This window comes from Zootermopsis nevadensis, unplaced genomic scaffold (genome assembly GCF_977971745.1).
Source record: "Zootermopsis nevadensis isolate Lab colony 2312 unplaced genomic scaffold, Znev_1.0 Znev_ptg000045l, whole genome shotgun sequence".
Taxonomy (NCBI): domain Eukaryota; kingdom Metazoa; phylum Arthropoda; class Insecta; order Blattodea; family Termopsidae; genus Zootermopsis; species Zootermopsis nevadensis.
This window is the reverse complement of record NW_028259177.1, coordinates 1,738,672-1,759,105: the sequence shown is the minus strand read 5'-3', so window position 1 is coordinate 1,759,105 and position 20,434 is coordinate 1,738,672. Positions and strand designations below refer to the sequence as shown.

General features: G+C 35.9%; 2 protein-coding genes across 2 annotated transcripts in view; one reads left to right on the top strand and one right to left on the bottom strand.

The window, feature by feature from the left end:
• LOC147871614 (TBC1 domain family member 4-like) overlaps positions 1–20,434 on the bottom strand; it is a 259,104-nt gene that overhangs the window by 21,672 nt on the left and 216,998 nt on the right. The gene's annotated exons all lie outside the window — the stretch shown is intronic.
• Positions 11,484–20,434, top strand: part of LOC147871619 (metabotropic glutamate receptor-like) — a 48,467-nt gene continuing 39,516 nt past the window's right edge. Inside the window, exons 1-2 of the mRNA XM_087360500.1 lie at positions 11,484–11,496; positions 11,881–12,023. Of these exons, the coding sequence (XP_087216626.1) occupies positions 11,484–11,496; positions 11,881–12,023 (156 nt within the window). The remainder of the gene's footprint in view (positions 11,497–11,880; positions 12,024–20,434) is intronic.

The following is a 20,434-nucleotide window of genomic DNA, read 5'->3' as shown; positions in this document are numbered from 1 at the left end:
CATCGCCGTGATAACCTCAAATCCCATCAAATAGGTGTTGCTACGATAAGTTATATTCCAAATCTAACATAAGGGAGCAGATGAGTCCCACGCGTAAATGAGACGATACTGTTGCAAGGCATTTTAAAGAAAAACGGTTTGAAGGCGTGGGATTAAATCATCTGGCTCAGTACAGATTTCATGGCCGGCTCTTGTAAACACAAAATTCTAATCGGAAGATAAGAGTAAATGCAATATAAGAGATATAGGCGTTGATAGGAAGATAATATTTAAATGGATCTTAAAAGTAAATTAATTAATAACGATGCAGAATGGATTCATGTGGCTTAGGAATAAGGTGCAATGGTAGGTTCTGGTGAACACTGCAGTGAACCAACGATTTATAAGAAAGACAAGGAATTCAATCACTCGCAAAATGACTGCAAGGTTTTCAAGAAGAATTATGCTACAGAGATTAAAGTAGTACGTTAATCTAAATATTACATACAAAGTCTATATCACTGAGTCACAATTTATGTTTCAACTTGTCACAGTTTATGAACCTTTCCTCAGTAGCTGTTCCCTCCACCTCCCGGTTTACGTACACTTTAATAGTATTTGAATCTCGCTTTCTGTCGCCCCACATAAAGGGCATATTTTCCCATCCATGCCCCCCCTCATCCCTCTCAGCTTCCAAATACCCGCTCTGAACCATGCCCATCCCTCCCTCTCCACCCTCGTACAGCAACCAATGTAGCCCTGTCTACCCCACCCTGATTTCATCTCCCCTTACAACGCCAGAGATCTCTTTTCTCTAATTTTAGCAAAAACGTTCTGTCGTTCTATGGCGTTGCACCTTTCCTTTAAAATTTCCCACGTCCTGCCCACACTTCTTCCTTGCGGATCCTGCCAAATATACCCCAACCCTAATTTATCTAATTCCTCTTTTACCCCCTTAGCCCATCCCCCAATTTTCAAGTTCAGTACCTGCCAGTCGTAGCATCTCCTTACTAAATCATCCCTGTCCATTTGCAAAATCCTTAACCAAAATTTTGTGACCAACCCTAAAACCTTGCTCCTCCTGCTGTCTCTCCCCAGTTCCACTTCGGCTACCCCATTTGCTCCGACCCTTGGTATCCCTAGGACCTTCTTACAAAATCTCCCGTGGATTACATCAACTTCTTTCCATCCCTCCTCTAATCCCCATATTTCCGCCCCATACATCATTCTCGATTCACATACCATCTCGTATACATTTTCTAAAATGTTTATCCTCATATGTGGCATTCTGGCTAAGCACTTATCTATCGCCACAAGTGGTTCACCGTTGGCGAAGAGTTGGCCTTCAAGAAAATTTTAAGCACTACGAATGACACGGAGGTCAGGGATGTAGGGAAATTTCTGTACAAAGTAAGATGTAAAAGACAGGTCAAAATTAGGAATTTAGAACTGCCACTGGGGTAGAAGGCACGAGAACAATACGGAAGAGTTATGTAAATAGTATTAGGGATTAAGGAATAGTCATGTAGAGTAGCGTTAGTGAGTAGTTGTAGTAAGCAGTAGTGCTAATAGTGCTACGTATGTAAGGACCGTGGCCGTGAAAACCTGGTGTTAGGCGGCCACAGATCTCTGTATATAGTTCTAAACCAAATATATTATTATTATTATTATTATTATTATATTGCGAGGACATAGGAACTGAGACACAAGAGAGTGGTTCGAGGTTAGCAGGTCTAATGTCTTCCTGATTCTAATGCCATATGGTCTGGAATGTGGATGCCAACGGTTCGAAGAATATGGAGGCTAGACGTCGATCCAAAACGTAGGTAGGCTTGATTACACGGCGTCGCAACTGAGAATATAACAGATAGAGAAAATTAGGACAAGTTAAGTTGAAAAACAAAACTGGATGGTTAAGAGACAATGAGGATTTTAATTACTCTAGCAAAGCCAGTGTGCATTCATGCTGTTACCATTTTCTCGCTGACGAAGTTGGACCAATGGAACTCCAGTAGGATTTTGGCTTGCAGCTAAGTGATATTTCATTACTCACCTAATCTAATTTCGGTACAATGTTTTGAGCACACACTTTTAATTTTATGCGTCCTTATCAGAGGTAGAAAAAGTGAACGCATGATTATAAGTCACGTATACTCGTCATATCGAATTTTTCGTCGCGGAAAATTTCGACGGCCTTTCAGTTGCCATTCAATTTTGCTTTGGACACGTTTTGCCCAACGCAATATAAATACCATTTGGGATTACAAAGAATAAAATACAGCCCTCATACGGTCAATTGTTTTTCATTCAGTAATTTATAATTTAGATCGAAGATTATTTTAAAATGCACAGCACGAATTTGTTTCCATCACACACCTAATGTCTCTTAGTACAAACTAATGTTCACATTTTCATTATTATTAAACTTTACAGAGCAGGCAAGACGGGTGTCCACTCGGACACTGATGGACACGGAATTTTATTCAGAGGAGATGAGGAAACAGAAAAAAAAATGAGGTATGAGGGGGAATATTATAAATTGCACGCATGACAATTGTACGATAATAAATTTAAGTGGCAGGATACAAAATGAAGAAGTATGATGTAGACTGAAAAATGCAAACACAGGTGAGGACATCAGCTAACTGGAGATAACGCAGAGACAAAGCTTGAAACCAGAGTCTCCTGAATGACACTGGCAGCCAACTTGGCGAGAATAAAAAAAAAGTAGATTTTGGAGTGAATGAAAATATTTCGGAACGATCTTCAGTACATCTTTTAATGTAAATAATAATTTTACAATAAAATTCTTGGCCGTTAGTTTTTCTAATTGTGTAAGTGACAGTCTCTCTCGAACAAGGTAATGAAATTCCATTTTCCCTAAAAGGCAGGGAATTATTAAGCCCACCGAATATGGATCAACAGACCAAAACGTTGCTGTACCGTGTAGCTGGTTCCTTCGTTTGCTTTTCAACACACTTCAAATATGAGTGTGCTTTTATGTAACGAGAGAGGTTTTGAGCATATCCCAGTTTTTAAAACAGTTACTACTCTCATATTTATTCCAAAAAACTTGGATTGGAACGCGTTTATGCCACCTGATTCGAAATGCTTTCGACTCGGTGTCGACTTCATGGAGCAAAGATACATGGGCAACCCACAGCCTTCTCGAGCTATCTATCTTGAAAATCGATATGGTCAGATTAATATTACAGGAGCTATAAAGCTACGTAGGTGGCAAGAACTTGCAGTTTTGAACAATATTCATATAACGCCCTATTCAGACTAATTAGTAAATTATTTTAATTCTTGCCCTTTAAAGCAGCAGAAGTATTGAAGCAAATACATAAAAGAAAATTTTTAAATATGAGAGCTTCTTCTAAGCCAAGGCTTATCTAAACATTGTTTAAAGATTCACATCCTACCGCAAAATAAACACATATCTCCGTTGCAAAAATCAGTTAGTTAATAGTGTTTAAGGAAATAATCGCTGTTTATTCTGAAAATCATAGGAAACCCATAAACACACACTGTGAGAAAAGCGTATAAACTGTTACAGCAGTTGGTACTAATAGTTACCACTGGATTTTAAAGGGTTAAAAGTAAAGCAAGACGATGAACCTTAGCATTACTTAGAGGACATCTTCGAACGTAGTTTACAGAACTCAGCACATTCAGCAAGTTGGGACCAATAATCAAGTTTTCTGTGAAGATTTTGTCAGATTTAATGTCCTCGTGGTGATGAGTATAAAAATTGTTGTTCTATTGGATGTTGTTTCTTGTGGCCTGGTATAAATTGGCCGAACCTTGATTATGGTAGCAGTAGGCGCCGCTGAAACGTCAATTTCTACCAGACTACTCGGCGCATCATCCCATATGACATCCGTTTTCTTGTAATTATTTATTTACAGACACTAATGAACTAACACTCAACAGACATCTAATGATTTTCTAGTATCCGAGCATCTGTTAAAGTACTTACTAAACGTTTAAATATTTCGATGATATTGATGATGACGATAATAAGTCATTGTTACACTTTTCATTTAGCGCGATTCAGTAGGCATATAAAAACAGCATTTAATAACTTGAGTAATATACGTCAATTATTTTGTATTTAGGAAAAAAGATACGTATTACGAGGACTCTCTACATTAAATGCAAAACAAAAGTAGATTTCCTGGCAGAATTTTTGGATCGTCCGCTGCTAGACTCGTGTCTTTGGTAACAACACTTTTTCGAAGGATGTTTTCTGCTGAATTTACTAGAATCGCCACAGGATTAAACGTTGGCATTCAAGGTATCCAGTAACGTTTTATGATTCTAGCCTGCCATGAACCCAAGTTTAAAATTGCACAGTGAATCGATACCAGGCGGTAACCCATTAAACATCGTGTAAATAACTGACCTGACGTAGGTCAGACCCAGTTGCACTGTGATAACATATAACATTAATGAAACTGGTCTTTTTATTAGTGGCATAATAGTTGATAATGGCCATTGCGGCGAACAGAAATCTAATAGGTGACCGTAGTCTGCTGTGAGGAAATCACTTTCACTGTTACATTAAAGAGTAGTGGCAAACAAATGACAAATTACGAAAGTTGGCGTACGATTACTTTGTTAATTTTAACAGTGGCAGCGGTTGGGGGTCAGTCTGGGACATTTTGAATATTAAGCTAGTATATGTACACTACCCACTACAGCCAACCCACGAAACGTAGTTTACATAAAAATTTCATCAGACAATATACAATGGGAAATATCCAACACACCATCAATCATTTTTACATACCTTCGGAGAATGAAGTCAAATTAAAACCACTGGGATGCAACATCCAGACTCATCACAGTTAGAGCCCAACTTCGTTATATTATACGACTTTTGGATATATATATATATATATACACGCGTAGAGATACGCCAAACTGTAGTGTGTAAGGCAGAATGCCACATCGAATGACTTTGTGGAAGCACTCTTGAAATTTCTCGACAGACATTCTTAGCGTGGTTTCCCCCCGCTCCTCCAGGCAGGTGCCGAAACAGTGCCTTAGATTTGGCTACGACAGGGCCCTTCCATATCAATTCAAGTTCATTCATTATTCAATAATCGACATATTATGTATGATTTGAGGTTTTCACAGCGGTTAATATGAATATTTCTGTCTTCTGTGTTGTTGCGCTGTATAGTCTGGTCGATGTTTACAAACGTTTCAAAGGTCATACTGCCTCTGTCATCAGGGCGATGAATATCGCCCTGATGACCTATGAAACGTTGGTTAACATCGACCAGACTACACAGCGCAACAACAAAGAAGACAGAAATCTTCATACTCATCGCCCTGATGATGGAGGCAGTATGACCTCTGAAACGTTGGTTAACATCGACCAGACTACACAGCGCAACAACAAAGAAGACAGAAATCTTCATACTCATCGCCCTGATGATGGAGGCAGTATGTCCTCTGAAACGTTGGTTAACATCGACCAGACTACACAGCGCAACAACAAAGAAGACAGAAATCTTCATACTCATCGCCCTGATGATGGAGGCAGTATGACCTCTGAAACGTTGGTTAACATCGACCAGACTACACAGCGCAACAACAAAGAAGACAGAAATCTTCATACTCATCGCCCTGATGATGGAGGCAGTATGTCCTCTGAAACGTTGGTTAACATCGACCAGACTACACAGCGCAACAACAAAGAAGACAGAAATCTTCATACTCATCGCCCTGATGATGGAGGCAGTATGACCTCTGAAACGTTGGTTAACATCGACCAGACTACTCAGCGCAACAACCCAGAAGACAGAAATCTTCATACTCACCGCTGTGATAACCTCAAGTCTTACATTAATAAACCGGTGTGTAGGTATTGCGGGTTTTATATGCAGAAGGTCACGATAAGATGCTTATTTAACCAGTATGGGATAAACGCGGAATTCATTAAGACTTTTTGTTGAGCAATTCTCTTGGGAAAACGAACACTTGGAAGACCGAGAAGGATATGGTAAAATAACAATGTTGTATCTAAAGTAAAGACTTTCTGATGATGGGAGGTGAAATGAACTGCTTAGGATCGCGTCCAGGAGTGTTGAACTACGAGACTGTGTGTTGGCCTATCAGTTAGTTGGTTCAATATGTTTTAAATCGTCGTGTTACTGGTATATATGACTGTAGCAACTCACTCAGCTTTTCATGTTATATTTACGACACTAACCGATCTAAACATTCTTTCAGTATGCAACAAAACATAAAATAAAGTTAACAGTAGTGTCGCTTAGAACTTAGTTGTTCAAACTGCCTCTACGTTGGTCTTATGTTCATAAATAATTTATATGAGGTGGCCAGTTAAGACAAAAGTATTTCTGGAGAGTATTTGGGGATAAAATACTCTTCTGGCTTCAAAGCGATGATCGGCCAGGCAGCAAGTACATCTGAAACGTCGGTAAACTTGTACACGACGGAACAACCTAGAAACAACCATCGTCATACATATATTTACTCAATAACAGAAACATTGATGGGCGGGGCATGTAGCGCGCATGGTTGGGACAAGAGGTGTTCACCGGGTGTTGGTTGGGAAGCCTGAGGGGAAGAGACATCTGGGGAGACCTAGACGTAGATGGGAGGATAATGTCGGGAGGGATCTATGTGCAATAGATCAAAGCCAATATTATTATTTTGTTAAAATAGATTTTTCGGAATTATTGTTTTTGGTACGTTCAGAATTATTACGTATTTTGTTTTAGAGTATTTGCTATTTTCAATTCGTGTTCATATTGTATTTTTAATTTTATTTTCTTGTGTTAACGCTATAATTGGCTCATCTATCTGTTGAATTAGCGCGTTTAAAAGAGAATTGATTTGTTTTGTTGTATTATTACCATTATTTTGTGACCTAAAGTGGATGATTAGATTAGATCGGCGCTCGAGACATCTTAGCTCATAACAAAAGGAAAGTTTATCTTGATTTACTCTTACAGCTCCATTAGTTTAATTATTATTGTTAATTTGCTGGAGAAGAAAAATTAAATTTGGACTGTCTACAAGGAGGGTAGGTATTACAGTCATTTAACACACCTAATCCACTTTACACATGTTTTGCTGTTTTACTGATGTGAATAATTCGGATTGTAGCCGATTAATATATCTCGGAGTACGTCTTGAATGTGGTGCAGTATTTGAAGTTAGTTTTAATTAATCCAGAATTGTTAAGAAGAACTATTTAATTTGTAAAGTTTTTGTTTCTGATCCTATAGAAAGGGATCTATGAAAGCTGTATCTTATAGGAAAAGCAGGAAATGTAATTACAAGTTCTATGTAAAAATTCTTTTAGGGAAAATTCGATACAATCCTGTACTAGTTTAAATTCCATTCGGTTTTATTTCTGCAGAGTGAAAAGAGGATATTTTTATTTTGTTATAAATTTAATGAGTTTCCAAAGTACTGCTTCAGTGGTATCGAAATATCTGAAGTGTATTTGAAAACCCTAGAGAAAGAAGGGTTCCTTTGAACACAAGCGAAATATAACTCCACTGTACGTTATGGAGATCCGCTTACTTTTCGGAATTAGTGCAGGAGTGATTGAGACTAAATGATTCTTTCTGTTCTGGTTTAGTGTCTGTTATACAAATTCATTCTTAAGTATTTAGCAGCTTTACAGAATTCTATATACAGTTGACACCATTTTTAAACTTCAGAGGGAGAAAGGCTTCTAATGAGATTGAATGATTATTAAATAGGAAATTTACAATGCATCGTCTAACCTTTAGACTTTTTATGATCGAAATTTATTGAAGGCTTCGTTCAATAAAACAAAATATAAACACGTAAATTAATAAATAAAGTAATTTAAAGAAAACTGCAGGAAGTGCATTTTTAAAATGTGCCTACTTCGGTAGAGTATAAATTCCCATCCTTGTTTACATTTAATCTAACATAAGTAGACGCTATTTTTTTTTCCAATGAAATGATTTCTTAGCTGTTATGTATTGATCCTTCAAAAATGAAATAAGCGTAAAATCTCGGATGAATCTGGGAGTGACGTCGTACGGGTGAGATTCAATTTAGTTCTGATCGCTTTATTATGCTTTTGCACTCTTTCGAGCTAGTTACCGTGACAACTAAATACGAAGTACGCCCTGCAGATATTTTCTGAACATTACTAATCATTTGCCGATAATATCCGTTTCCAGCTCGGTACACTAGCGACAGACGATAAGGAATGGTGATGAATGGAATTGAAACAAACCAAGGTTCTCGATATCCGGCGAAGGACGAAAACCTAATTTTAAATCAATTCAGAAGATATATTGCAACTTTACCTGCCTTGCAGATGGTGGAGACAGTTGGAAACTTTAAAACCCCTTAACATTTTCCTGTTACAGATCTCGGATAACATTCCTTTGGCTGTATATTTTTTAAGGACTTCACTATAAACACATTCCAAGCGGTTCGTGAAGTTAAGTACTTAGAGGTCATTTTTATCATGCTTATTTCTGCCAAAGTGTAGTTCTCTGAGTGACCGTATTACTTGCAGGCCCTTTACTAAATATACCTAACGTCATTGTTAGCTGTTATACTTCATATTCAGGAGGTCTTAGGTTCAAATCTTAGTCCGGAGAACGGCCACTGTGACAGAGGGTTTTTCTCAGTAAATCCTTGGATATTGCCTCAAATTACGTTTTTGTAGTTCATTACAGTCATCCTGTCATCCGACGCTATGTAGTTTATATACTAAAAAGCGTCGTTTAATAAACTATAAAAATAAATATATTTTTTTTTACAAAAATTTCGTTGCCTTAAAATGATGTAATAATACACAAAATTTTCCCAAGCTCAAAGTACGAAAGTTGTTAACAGATGATAACAATATCTTTACGCGTAGATTTTACGGGATGTAGCCTGTAAAACTCGCTGGTTTATATTTATGTAAGATTTTTAACATCTCTGTTTGTGTTATAGACGAAGAATTAAAAGGAAATGTAGGTAATCTGCAGTTCCACCACGAAATAATAATTAAAAGAAACGTGAGACCCATGTGTATTCGAATTAATAATGATAATAATAACAATTATAATAATGTTATGCACACCTCACACTAACTCTGTGGAGCGGAATTCTTCTTGAGAACCTTATGAAGACTCCATATCTTGTTCACGAGAGTGTACGATTTAACCCTGACCTTAGCCAGTCCACTGCTGTCTCACACCCCAGTTCTTTATGACTTCCGAATGGAAATGAATTACACCTCGCACCGTGGTCTTGCACGCCAGAATGGACGCACTGCGTGCGATTCGAACCGGTAACAAATTTGCCTTGCTACAGTTTAGTTACCACTCACGTAGCTTAGAGTCTACACACACACAGTCGCTGTAGTTTTCTAGGCAAGACTAACTAATTGACAGGTAGGCATTAAGTAACAGACTGACTAAATCTGTTGGCAGGTGGGGATTTGCTAACAAAACAAGTTTCAATTAATTTCATGCTCAGGATAGTAGATCTAATCGAAAGGTCGATGGCTATTCAGCCATACCGTTAAGAATTTCACCGATTTTTGCAGAAAAGGAAGGTTCGTTGCCATTGGACCTTATCCTGGGTCATTTGAAGTTCACGCTGTCGCGGCTTAAGACCCCCCCCCCTCCCTTTAATGCTTTCAGTGTCTCGTTCTTGCGGATTGCTTTTCTCCATCAGGTTTTCTGAAGGATTTTGTAATTTAGACTGCTCACTTATTTTAATCTCTTTAGCCAATTTATTGGGGTCAAAATTATTTGGGGGGGGGGATGCTAAGAGCTTAACAAAGAGAAATACTATTAAAGTTTTATATTCGTATGTATTCTAGAAACAATGCCAGCCCTGAAAACATCAAAGGACATACAATTTGTGTTGTGCTTGGCTTGTAACGTGCTAAACATTTTATAAGAATGACGTTTCGTTCAAGTTGCGGGCGGGGCCGAACTTCACCGTTAAATTGCTCTGTAACGTACCTCGTATCCTGGGAGTCCTGATTTCAATACAGGGTCCTGAAGCAGTCTGCTGACTGAGGTATTTTGCGATTTGCACTTGTTCGTTCAGGCAAATGTTAGGATAGCATTTTAAAATAGACCACGGCCGGTTCCTTGCTTATCCCTACCATATAAAAGCGTTGCAAGATATCTTATGTTTTCGGATGACAAAACCATTGATAAAAAAATATGAAACAAAGTAAGTATTGCAGTGAGAGGTTTTTACGAACTTTCTTGAACTTGATACATAAATTCTACTTCTGAAAATGGGGTATCGGTTCTTGAACTGTGGTATATAAAGCGTGTGATAGAGCTACTGTAAATAAGTTCCTAAACTTGTGCCCTAACGTTTAAGGGCCCACGAGATGAAAGTTGGCGCATGCAATTTCATCGCTGTTGTGAAAATGTTTGTCAGAAATGTCGTTCCTAGCGAGGAGAATGTATAATCTCTGGGAGCCAAGTCAGATAGGCGTGTGGTAGAAACAAAAGACGCGATGCTCTGTTGTTTCAGCTTTTGCTCGATGGGTCCCGATATGGTACTAAAAGGGAGTGTTGATTAAATTTATTTTAACCATTGTTTATTGCGATGAGGAAAAGTCGGCTATGTTACTATTCCCCTGTACCCCTATACTGAGGTTAGATTGTAAAAAAATTTATAATCTAAAAAATCAATGTAAATTTTTTGTATCAGCGTGAGCAAATTGTCACAGGATCAAATCCTGTTTTTGTTACAGTTTCATTGTTTGTAAATGTAAATATTTTATTTGACTGTTACAAGTATTATTATTTCCTTCTTGGAAAGAACTTAGAAAGCAATCTCAAAGTTTCACACCGTCGCCATGTTTGTAATTGCTGGCTTTAAAACTGTTCAGTACAGAATTAGTATGAACGTTTATGATATATTTCCACACCATATTTTTAAAGACTATCTCGAATGGTTCATCAGTTACCGCCACTAATACAAATGCCAACTGTGGATTTTATACAGCAGCCCTGACCTCGATCTATATTCTGCAAAAGGAAAATTCTGCATGATATTAAAAAGCTTGTATAGCTGCTTTACACTATTTCAGAGTCCAGTATTGACTCCAGAGTAGTTTCCACCTCAAAATTTCGTGCGTCTGCGATGCTGAAGCTAACCGTTGGCAGAAATTTTTTAAACGTACGAGGATGTTTACCTCTAATGTCATGATGCTCGCTGTAAATGTAATGGAAACCTTTCGTTCAAAAATTGGGACAAGGGCGACATACATCACACAGACAGCATAAACCTGATTTTTCCTGCGAAATTTTTCATACTCTTGACATCCGGTTGTTGTAAAATATTGAAAAAGAGAATCAGTACGTCTTCTAGTTTGACATTGACGTCGTATTTGCGTTTGGGCCTACGGATTCGAAGTGAACACCTACGTAACGTCATGGAGATGCGTTGCCATGGAACTGTTTCGCTTAGTGTAAACGTAAACAAAGCGTTACGTAACCGGACCTAGGATGCAGGTTTTGAGTACGTCAATGAAATTTGGTTTTGATAAAAAGTGGAGATTTTCTTTAGGAAATCCGAAAGAGTATCTGAACAAGGACTGTGTTCCATTGAGTTGATTCCAGTGGTTTTCTCGGTTGGAAAACAAACTCGGATCTCAAATATATAAGCTGCATGGAATGTTGAAGGTTTTCTAAAGTTTCGTCTAACATTGAAGTTGCCGTCTTCAGGGTGAATATGTGTGTGTGCAGATTACGAAGATCAGACAGAGGCAGGTTAATGTGATTTGAAGTATGCTTGGACGACCAGAGGAGCAGGGTTCTTTCCAATATAAAGCGATCACGTGGTAGATAAAAACATTTAGCTTCCTGTACGTTTAATTCAGCAATGCATTTCGTTACTTTTCAGGATCGATTAGTAACATCGACGGGGCAGAATATCACTGCAACAAGACTCAAATCCGCAAAGTGATATCTGGAGTGGTGGGTGCTGCCTCTAGCGTCACTTCAATCCAAGTTGCGAACTTGCTGCGTCTTTTCAGGATACCACAGGTAAGTGATGATCCGTCTTCCCATTTTCGAATATGATCATGTTCACCCTACTTTATAATACTTATAAAGGTGTCGTTACTAACTTCTGTTCAGGCAATTGTCTGCCCAAACTATGAGAAACACCTTCCTGACCACAAATCCTCACTTTTATTATTATTATTACCATTACTCACAGTGCCTTTTATTTGCTGATGATTTAAAGATATATCGGAGTATTAGCGATGTTGATGACTGCAAACTGTTACAGGTTGATATTCATTCAGTGCAAAATTGGTGTCTCGTTAATGGGATGCAACTTAATTTAAGTAAAACGACTGTTATATCGTTCACCCGGAAGACAAACAGTATTTACTTTAATTACAAATTGTGTAACAATCTGGTGGCACGTTCTTATTGTGTTAAAGATCTCGGTGTTCTACTGGACTGTAAGATTTATTTCCATCAGCACATTAACTATATATATTCACAAAGCTTAAAAATGCTTGGCTTGATTCGGTACATTACTTCTTCCTTCTCCACTGTTGATAGCCTTTTGGTCTTGTACAGTACTTTAGTTCGTTCCAAAATTGAGTATGCATCCGTTGTTTGGAATTCTATTACTAATACTGATTCCTTTAAATTGGAAAGGATTCAAAGGAAATTTGTAGCTCTATGTTACACTAGATTTTTTAATGGCGTGTGTGCCTATAATTACGATGATATACTACTTAGATTAAACTTCTTATCGTTACATTTAAGGAGGAGGTTTTTTGATGCGCTTTTCCTCGTGAATGTTTTTAAAGGCAAAATTAGTTGCTCGTCTGTTTTTGAAACAGTTAGTCTCTGCATACCCACCAGGTCTATCAGAGACTACTCCACCTTTACTGTACAATGTAATTTCAAGGCCAGTCCCTCTGCCAGATGTGTTTCTGCTGCCAATGCAGTCTGTAGGAGCATTGACATCTTTAACAAAGATTCTGTTTTGCTTACTGATGTCAGTCAGCTTTTTAAACAATAATCATCGTTTTTTTTTGTTTATTCATTTCCTGTGCTGACTGTATTTTATCTTATTTTGTGGTATTAATTTTATAAGTTCGTTCTGTTTTGTTTTATTTAGTATTTTTAATTGAATAATTTACTTAGGTATATTTAGTTTATTACTGATTATTATTTTGTAATAAATTAACATTGATATTTATATATTTAGTTTATTGTTTGTTTGATTTTGTATTTGTAATGTTTTATTTTTATTATTATAGAAATTAATGTTATTATTATATTATATTTCATCCTTTTCTGTTGTTTAGTGCTTGACTGTTATTGGCCTTGTCTGGCTGTTGTCAAGCACTTAAATAAATTAATTGAATTGAATTGAATTACCATCCTAAATTTGTTCTGTCTTCATGAACACAGAATGATTGATCTTTAAGTGATCCCTGCAGAAAATTTATAAATGAATTAATAACGCAAATGGTCTTCTCTGTAGTTATATTCTATTTTCTAAGTCCTGAAAAGATTTACATTAAATTTGGTGCTTGGAAGCTTGAATTACAATTTGCTGTTTACGCTAAGAATGCGTAGAAACGTAAGATATAAGTTTATAAATTACCACGCGTGGATGTAAGTAAAACACCTTCTGCAACATAGAATTCTGCATTTTAACATATCATGAATCGTGTTTCTTTTTTCTTATGAAGTTACACAAAGGAACAGGCCCCAACAGGTGATAGGAAATTCAATTATTCTGTGTAAAAAAGAAAGCATATATATACACATCTCTGTAGACAATTTTGTTCATATCGCAACAGGCGCTTCGTGTTTCACGTGGGTGGAAGCTACTTTGCATGTGATTTGAAATTGTTCAGTGACGCTTAGGTATGAGAACAGGGCGCTGGAGAGAATATGGATCTGAGAGAGATGAAGTGAGCGGAGGCTGGAAAGAAATTCAGTGATGAGGAACTGCACAAATTATGATCCTCACAATTCTGAATGGATTATATCTGTTTCGGAACTTTTGTGTAGATGAGAGGATGTTACTAAAACGGATTTCAGATAAATAGAGCGTGAAGATATATGCTTGATTCAACCAGTTTTAGTGAAAATAGTAATGAGTCATTAGGTTTTGTAAAAATAGGGATTTTTTTCAGCTGAGGAACTATCATATTTTAATAAAACGTCTCGGATCTCGAGTTTTGTGCCTATTCTTATTAATATTTTACTATCGCCTTCTAATACCCAAAAAAGTGAGTTCTGGGGTCGTGAAACTGTGTTAAGAATGCAGTAATTGAAGGATGTTAACAGACCATGTATTAGTTACAGTGGAAGTAATTAAATTCACACTAAAATCTCATAATTAGAATTGGTTAGACAGAGAATAGCATATTTGAAGAGATCACAGGAAGTTTTAGGATGAGATCCTTCATTAACTGTAGTGTTTGATTGTGTTAAACTCTCGTAGCTTGATGTGGAGTGTCGTTCCGTAAAGTGACAGTGTAATATAACAAGTCCTTCAGCAGCAGCCTTTGATTCAAGTAGGAATGTGTAAACCATCTCTCACGTCCACAACAACGCTATATAACTTGCGCAGCCAGTTAACATAGAAGTTGTAAATAACCCTGTTCCATTAACTGCTTTTCTCAAGTTGGTCCTTTATAATCTGCAGTTTTAACTACACGTGCCACCTGAGTTCACAGTCATTGACATCGCATCCTGTATCAGTGTGTTTTGTGTGATACGTATAATCATAGATCACTGATCCGGTGGGACATGTTATTACTTTCTACCGCCAGGATATTTAGTTTTTATTATTTATGTAGCAAAATATGTGAAAATTATTTTACTTCATGAGCGACTATTTGGTTTATCAAGTTGCACGCTGTAACTCCGGTACACATATTTTCCGAAACATTAATGGTTATCTCGTGGATCTGACAGTCTTGATACTGTTATCTGTCTTATGACGCTGTGTCCTGTTTCGACTGTGGATAAATGGATTATTGAATTAACTACGAAAACAAAAATTCCAACATTTTTCTTGTGTTGCAGATATGAACTGGGGTGTTAATCAGCTAGAGTGTTGGTAGTATTAGCGACACTTGTACGATGGATGAACTGCAAGTTCATTGGCCCGGAAAACAGGTAAATTAAAACGTAAATTAAAGACTTCTCCAGAAAGTAAACTGAATACTCGGTGACTTTTATCTTTGAAATTTGTTTAAAAGACAAACAACATTTTAATAAAAGAAACTTTAGATACTTAAACACTTTCAGACAATAATTCTTCGGAGCAGATGCCTTCTTCATTAGGTGGTCAAAGAATGACTTGTCATTTACGAAACACCAAATTCCAGTACTCCATACACTAACAGCCACCTCAGTTCTTTTCTTTAGCCAGACGAATCCAGTCCACATCCTTGCACAATATCTCTTTAACAACAATTTTGATATTTGGTTCCATCTATATCTCGGTCTACCGCGTTACATCTTCAATTCTCCCTTTCCGACAAAAAAACTACAGATATGTATTTTCTTTCCCCATTCATATTATTGCCCTGAAATATCTATATTTAACATTTTCAAAAACATTCATACTGTTCTGATCCGTTTTCAACGTTAATTTTCCATCATCGCTGATTTTGAAGATTGGGCAACAACCCAGAAGACAGCAATCTTCAGACTCACCGCCATGATAACCTCAAATCTTACATCGCTGATTTTGTTTGTGATTTGTTCAAAGGCGCTGCGAGTGGTTTAGGCTGTTGCGACCAATTACACAAAGAGTGTTATGTAATGAATTTGAAAGGATACGGAAGTAAGTTTTTGTGGGTTTATGTAAAGGTTCTGTCTCGACATTTGTCTGGAGGGACTGAGGAAAACTTCTGAAACCTCAGGTAGAATAATTATTCTAGCTGATTATAATCGGTATGTCGGGGGCAGGACCTTCTGAATACGGTGCATGAGTGGTAACCGCTTCCTCACTACATTTGGTGCTTCGATTTAGTGGTAAAATATTCTGGGAGGTCATTTTGTACGCGTCTGTGTATTTAGTCTCAAATGGCATTTCATTTTGCCTGTACAGGCTTTGTAGTTGAAATTTAGGACATTCAGTCGTGAATCGAATCTACTTTGTCACGTGGTCTCATTGAAGGCGGAGACATGATCCGAGCACTCGCTGGTAAATTAGTGATCAGCAACGTCAGGTCTATCGTCATCAAAAGGAGATATTTTGTACTGGCGTTGTGGTATTAGCTTACCAAGGTCTAGTAGGCCAACTATTTTGTTTGTACTTGAGAGTAAATCTGTGGCAACCGGCAGCGTGGGAGTTTAGATACAAGTATTAGTTTCGGTTGGTGGCTCCATGCATGAAGCTGTGGACGGAATTCAAACCCACGCCGACAAATTCCTGCCCAACGGTTGCATTTAACACAATCTAGCCTTAGTTATCGTTTGTAAACAGCAGTGATAATCAAAGAGAATTCTCTATTACGTTAAAGAGACTCTGTCCTGATGATAAAAATATGAAACGCTTGTAAACGTCTAGCGAACTACTCGGCGCTGATAGACAAGAAATTACAACGTTTGTGGAGGCCAAAGATCTGCCATCTTCTTCAGAAGATCCCGTCGCAGTGTTCATGTTCTGTATCAGGTGAATTCACTTTAGACCCTCACACCTAAAATCTTCAAGGACCATTTTAATGTTATTTTTCATCTGCTCCTTTTCTCTCCCAAACATGGTCTTCTCTTCAGTTATTCCGACTAAATGTTGCATGCATTTTTTATTACTCTCCTGGGTAATACGTTTCCAGTTCATTGATCAGACTCGTTCAGTCGTCCGTTGCTTCTTTGTATGTCAAAATATTCTCCTCGAAAATATTTTTGAGAAAAACAAATTATTATGAAAAACGAGTTCAAAATGATGTCGAAGGAACATGTGATCTGTCGTAGGGTAGGTTTTGTATCCTGTTACTTACCTGGAGGTAATGGGAAAAAGCACGGAAATTTAGTCACGATAAGAGGTCAGTGGACTGGTATGAGAACTCGGAAACCTACCAAATACGGAGTAGAAATACTTTGCACTGTTTAGCTTCGTTTTATCTCAGTTCATTTATGCAGTTGAGTTCTCTACAAAAATTAAATTAATCTCGTCTTCCATATTTTCAGTTGCATGTTACAGACTTTATTTTCTCGTGTCTCGTTATTTTATACAAGTAATTTTCTGTACACTTTAATTCTACAACATAAGTACAATTTATTATTCTTCATTAATAATACGCTATTTTGTACTCAGAAAATTTGTCCCCAGGTTCCTTGTTACCCCAGCATTTTAATAATATATGTAAATCATCATGTTCCTGTGTACACGGAGGGCGTCTTCCTTTCTTAAATTCCTTCCACATCCTTTTCGGATTCGAAGTACCAGGTACTTCATGTTTCGCAACTTCGTAAATTGAATTGTTTTTTATGCAAGCCTTATTACACATCGCGTTGCAATAATATTTTGTACAATAATTTTATTCACCGTCTTTACACAAGCTTATAGATTGTTAAAATCACATAAAATTATAACATTTCAACATTTGATATTGTTACATTTTAAAATGACGACATGTTTCGATGCAGTCTACAGCTCCGTAATATCGGACACGCACCTCACACACAACCCGATTTAAGACATCCAGGCGCAGTCTTCAAAATTAAATGGAAGAAGCCTGGAGGTTAAACAAATAAAATCTAACGGGTAGAAAAAATCAGTTTACGCAGGGCAGCAAGTGCAACAGTTTTTAATTTTAATTGATAGACCTGACGATGATGGAATGAACATCGAAACATGTCGTCATTTTAAAATGTAACAATATCAAATGTTGAAATGTTATAATTTTATGTGATTTTAACAATCTATAAGCTTGTGTAAAGACGGTGAATAAAATTATTGTATTGAAGAACACAAGCATGACGCAATTAAGATATAAGTTATATAATTGTCAAATAAATTGCGTGTATCAATTATTAAATTTGAAACGAAAGGTACTGAAGTGCAATGCGAATATTAGATTCAACAAATTATGTTTAAAGGAGAGAATAACACCGAAATATGTAAAAATAAAAATACAAGGAAATAATCCTAATGTACAAATAATTCAACGAAAGGCAGAAACATTATATATAAAAGCAGAAATCAAACAATTATACAAAAAGAAATATCAATTAAACATATTAACCTATAAAAATCATTTAGAAGCTGCAAACATATGGAAGGATGTATGGATTGACATAGAAAATGAAATAACACAAAAATTAAAAACCGAATTGACTAAATTATATCAAAAACAAAATAATAAAATAAAAACATTACTAAACAAAATACGAAACGAAGATAATAACGAATACAAACAAAATGAACCATCACACCATTTCGCATGTCGCGTAAAGAACCTAACAAATATTCAATTCACACAAAACGAATATAATTTACTAAACAAAGGTTTAAAATACAATTTACATCATAAACAAAAAACATGGATCACAAATCTAGCACTGGAAGCAGAAACTGCAATAAATCTAATTCCTATACAAAAACAAGACCATATACGACACATAATAGCTGACAAAATTGAACACCTAATTAAACAAAACAAAAAGAACGATCAATATAATAAAACACATATTAACGAATGGAAATTAATAAAAAATATTAAACAAAAATTACAACAAAATAAACTAACAATTACGCAAGCAGATAAAGGAAAAACCATCATAATACTCTCTATAGAACAATACCAAAAATACATTACTCAATTTATAAACAAAAATGAATTCACACAACTAACACAAAACCCAACACCAAAATACCAAAAGGAAATACAAAAAATAACCCAAAAATGTAATAACATTTTTAACCCTCCCAAAACACAATACTATAATCACAGTGCCACCGCACCAATCATCACAGGACAAATTAAACTACATAAGAACCCATATTCTATCAGACCATTAATAAATTGGACATCAGCCCCTGCATATAAAATAGCAATAAAAATATCAAACATTTTAAAAGAATACTGTAATCTACCAAATACGTTTAACATAACAAATTCTATAAAATTAATAAACGAAATCCAACAATTGAATTTTCATAATAATAAAAATATACAAATTTGTTCTTTTGACATCAATAATATGTATACAAATATTCCAACAATCATGCTACGAGATATTGTAAGAGATATTCTAAATAGACAGAATATAAATACAGATCTAATAAATGAAATTACAAATATAACTAACATTATTATTAACCAAAATTATTTCCAATTCAACAATGAATATTGGAAACAAGAAACAGGGTTACCCATGGGAGCTCCAACCTCGAGCATATTATCTGAAATATTCTTACAATATCTCGAGCATGATTATATAGTAAATATATTAAACAAATATCAAATCAAATACTATAGTAGATATGTTGATGATATACTCATGATTTTTGATGCAAAAAATACAAATATAAAAAATGTTTTAAATGAATTTAACAACATAAATCAAAATATACAATTCACTTTAGAAACAGAACAAAATAACAAATTAAATTATTTAGATCTAACTATAATACGAAACGAAAACAACTTCGAATTCAAAACATACAGAAAACCTACAAATACAAGCACCATAATTCATGCCTCTTCATGTCATCCAAATGAACATAAACAAATGGCTATTAATTACTTAATAAACCGAAAAAATACATATCCCATAACCACAATAAACAAACAAATTGAATGTAACATAATAAAACAAATTCTAATAGAAAACGGATATAATAATTATGAATTAAAACCCAAAAATAAAATAAACAATGTAAACAACATAAATGAAGACGAAAACGAAAATAAACAAAACAAATGGGCCACATTCACATATATAGGAAAAGAAACCAAATATATAACAAAAACATTTAAAACAAATAACATAAAAATAGCATTTAGAACAAAAAACACAATAAAAAACATCTTGAAACAAAAGCCACAAATAGACACAACAAATCAATACGAAAAACCAGGCATATATAGGTTAAAATGCAATGATTGCCCGTTAACCTATATAGGCCAAACCGGACGCACCTTTAGTCAAAGATACAAAGAGCATATTACAGCAATTAAACACAATAAAGATCATTCAGCATATGCAAAGCATATATTAAACACAGGACATACATACAACAAAATAGAACAAACAATGGACATTATAAAAATAATACAAAACAAGCGACATAGAGACACCATAGAAAAATATCATATACAAAGAACACATAAACAAAACCTTGCATTAAACGACAGTAACATCTACACGAACAATCCGATATTTAACATTCTACAGTCCATCGACCCAACCCCCTAAACAACTTTCACCCAATATATATAGCCACACACGATACT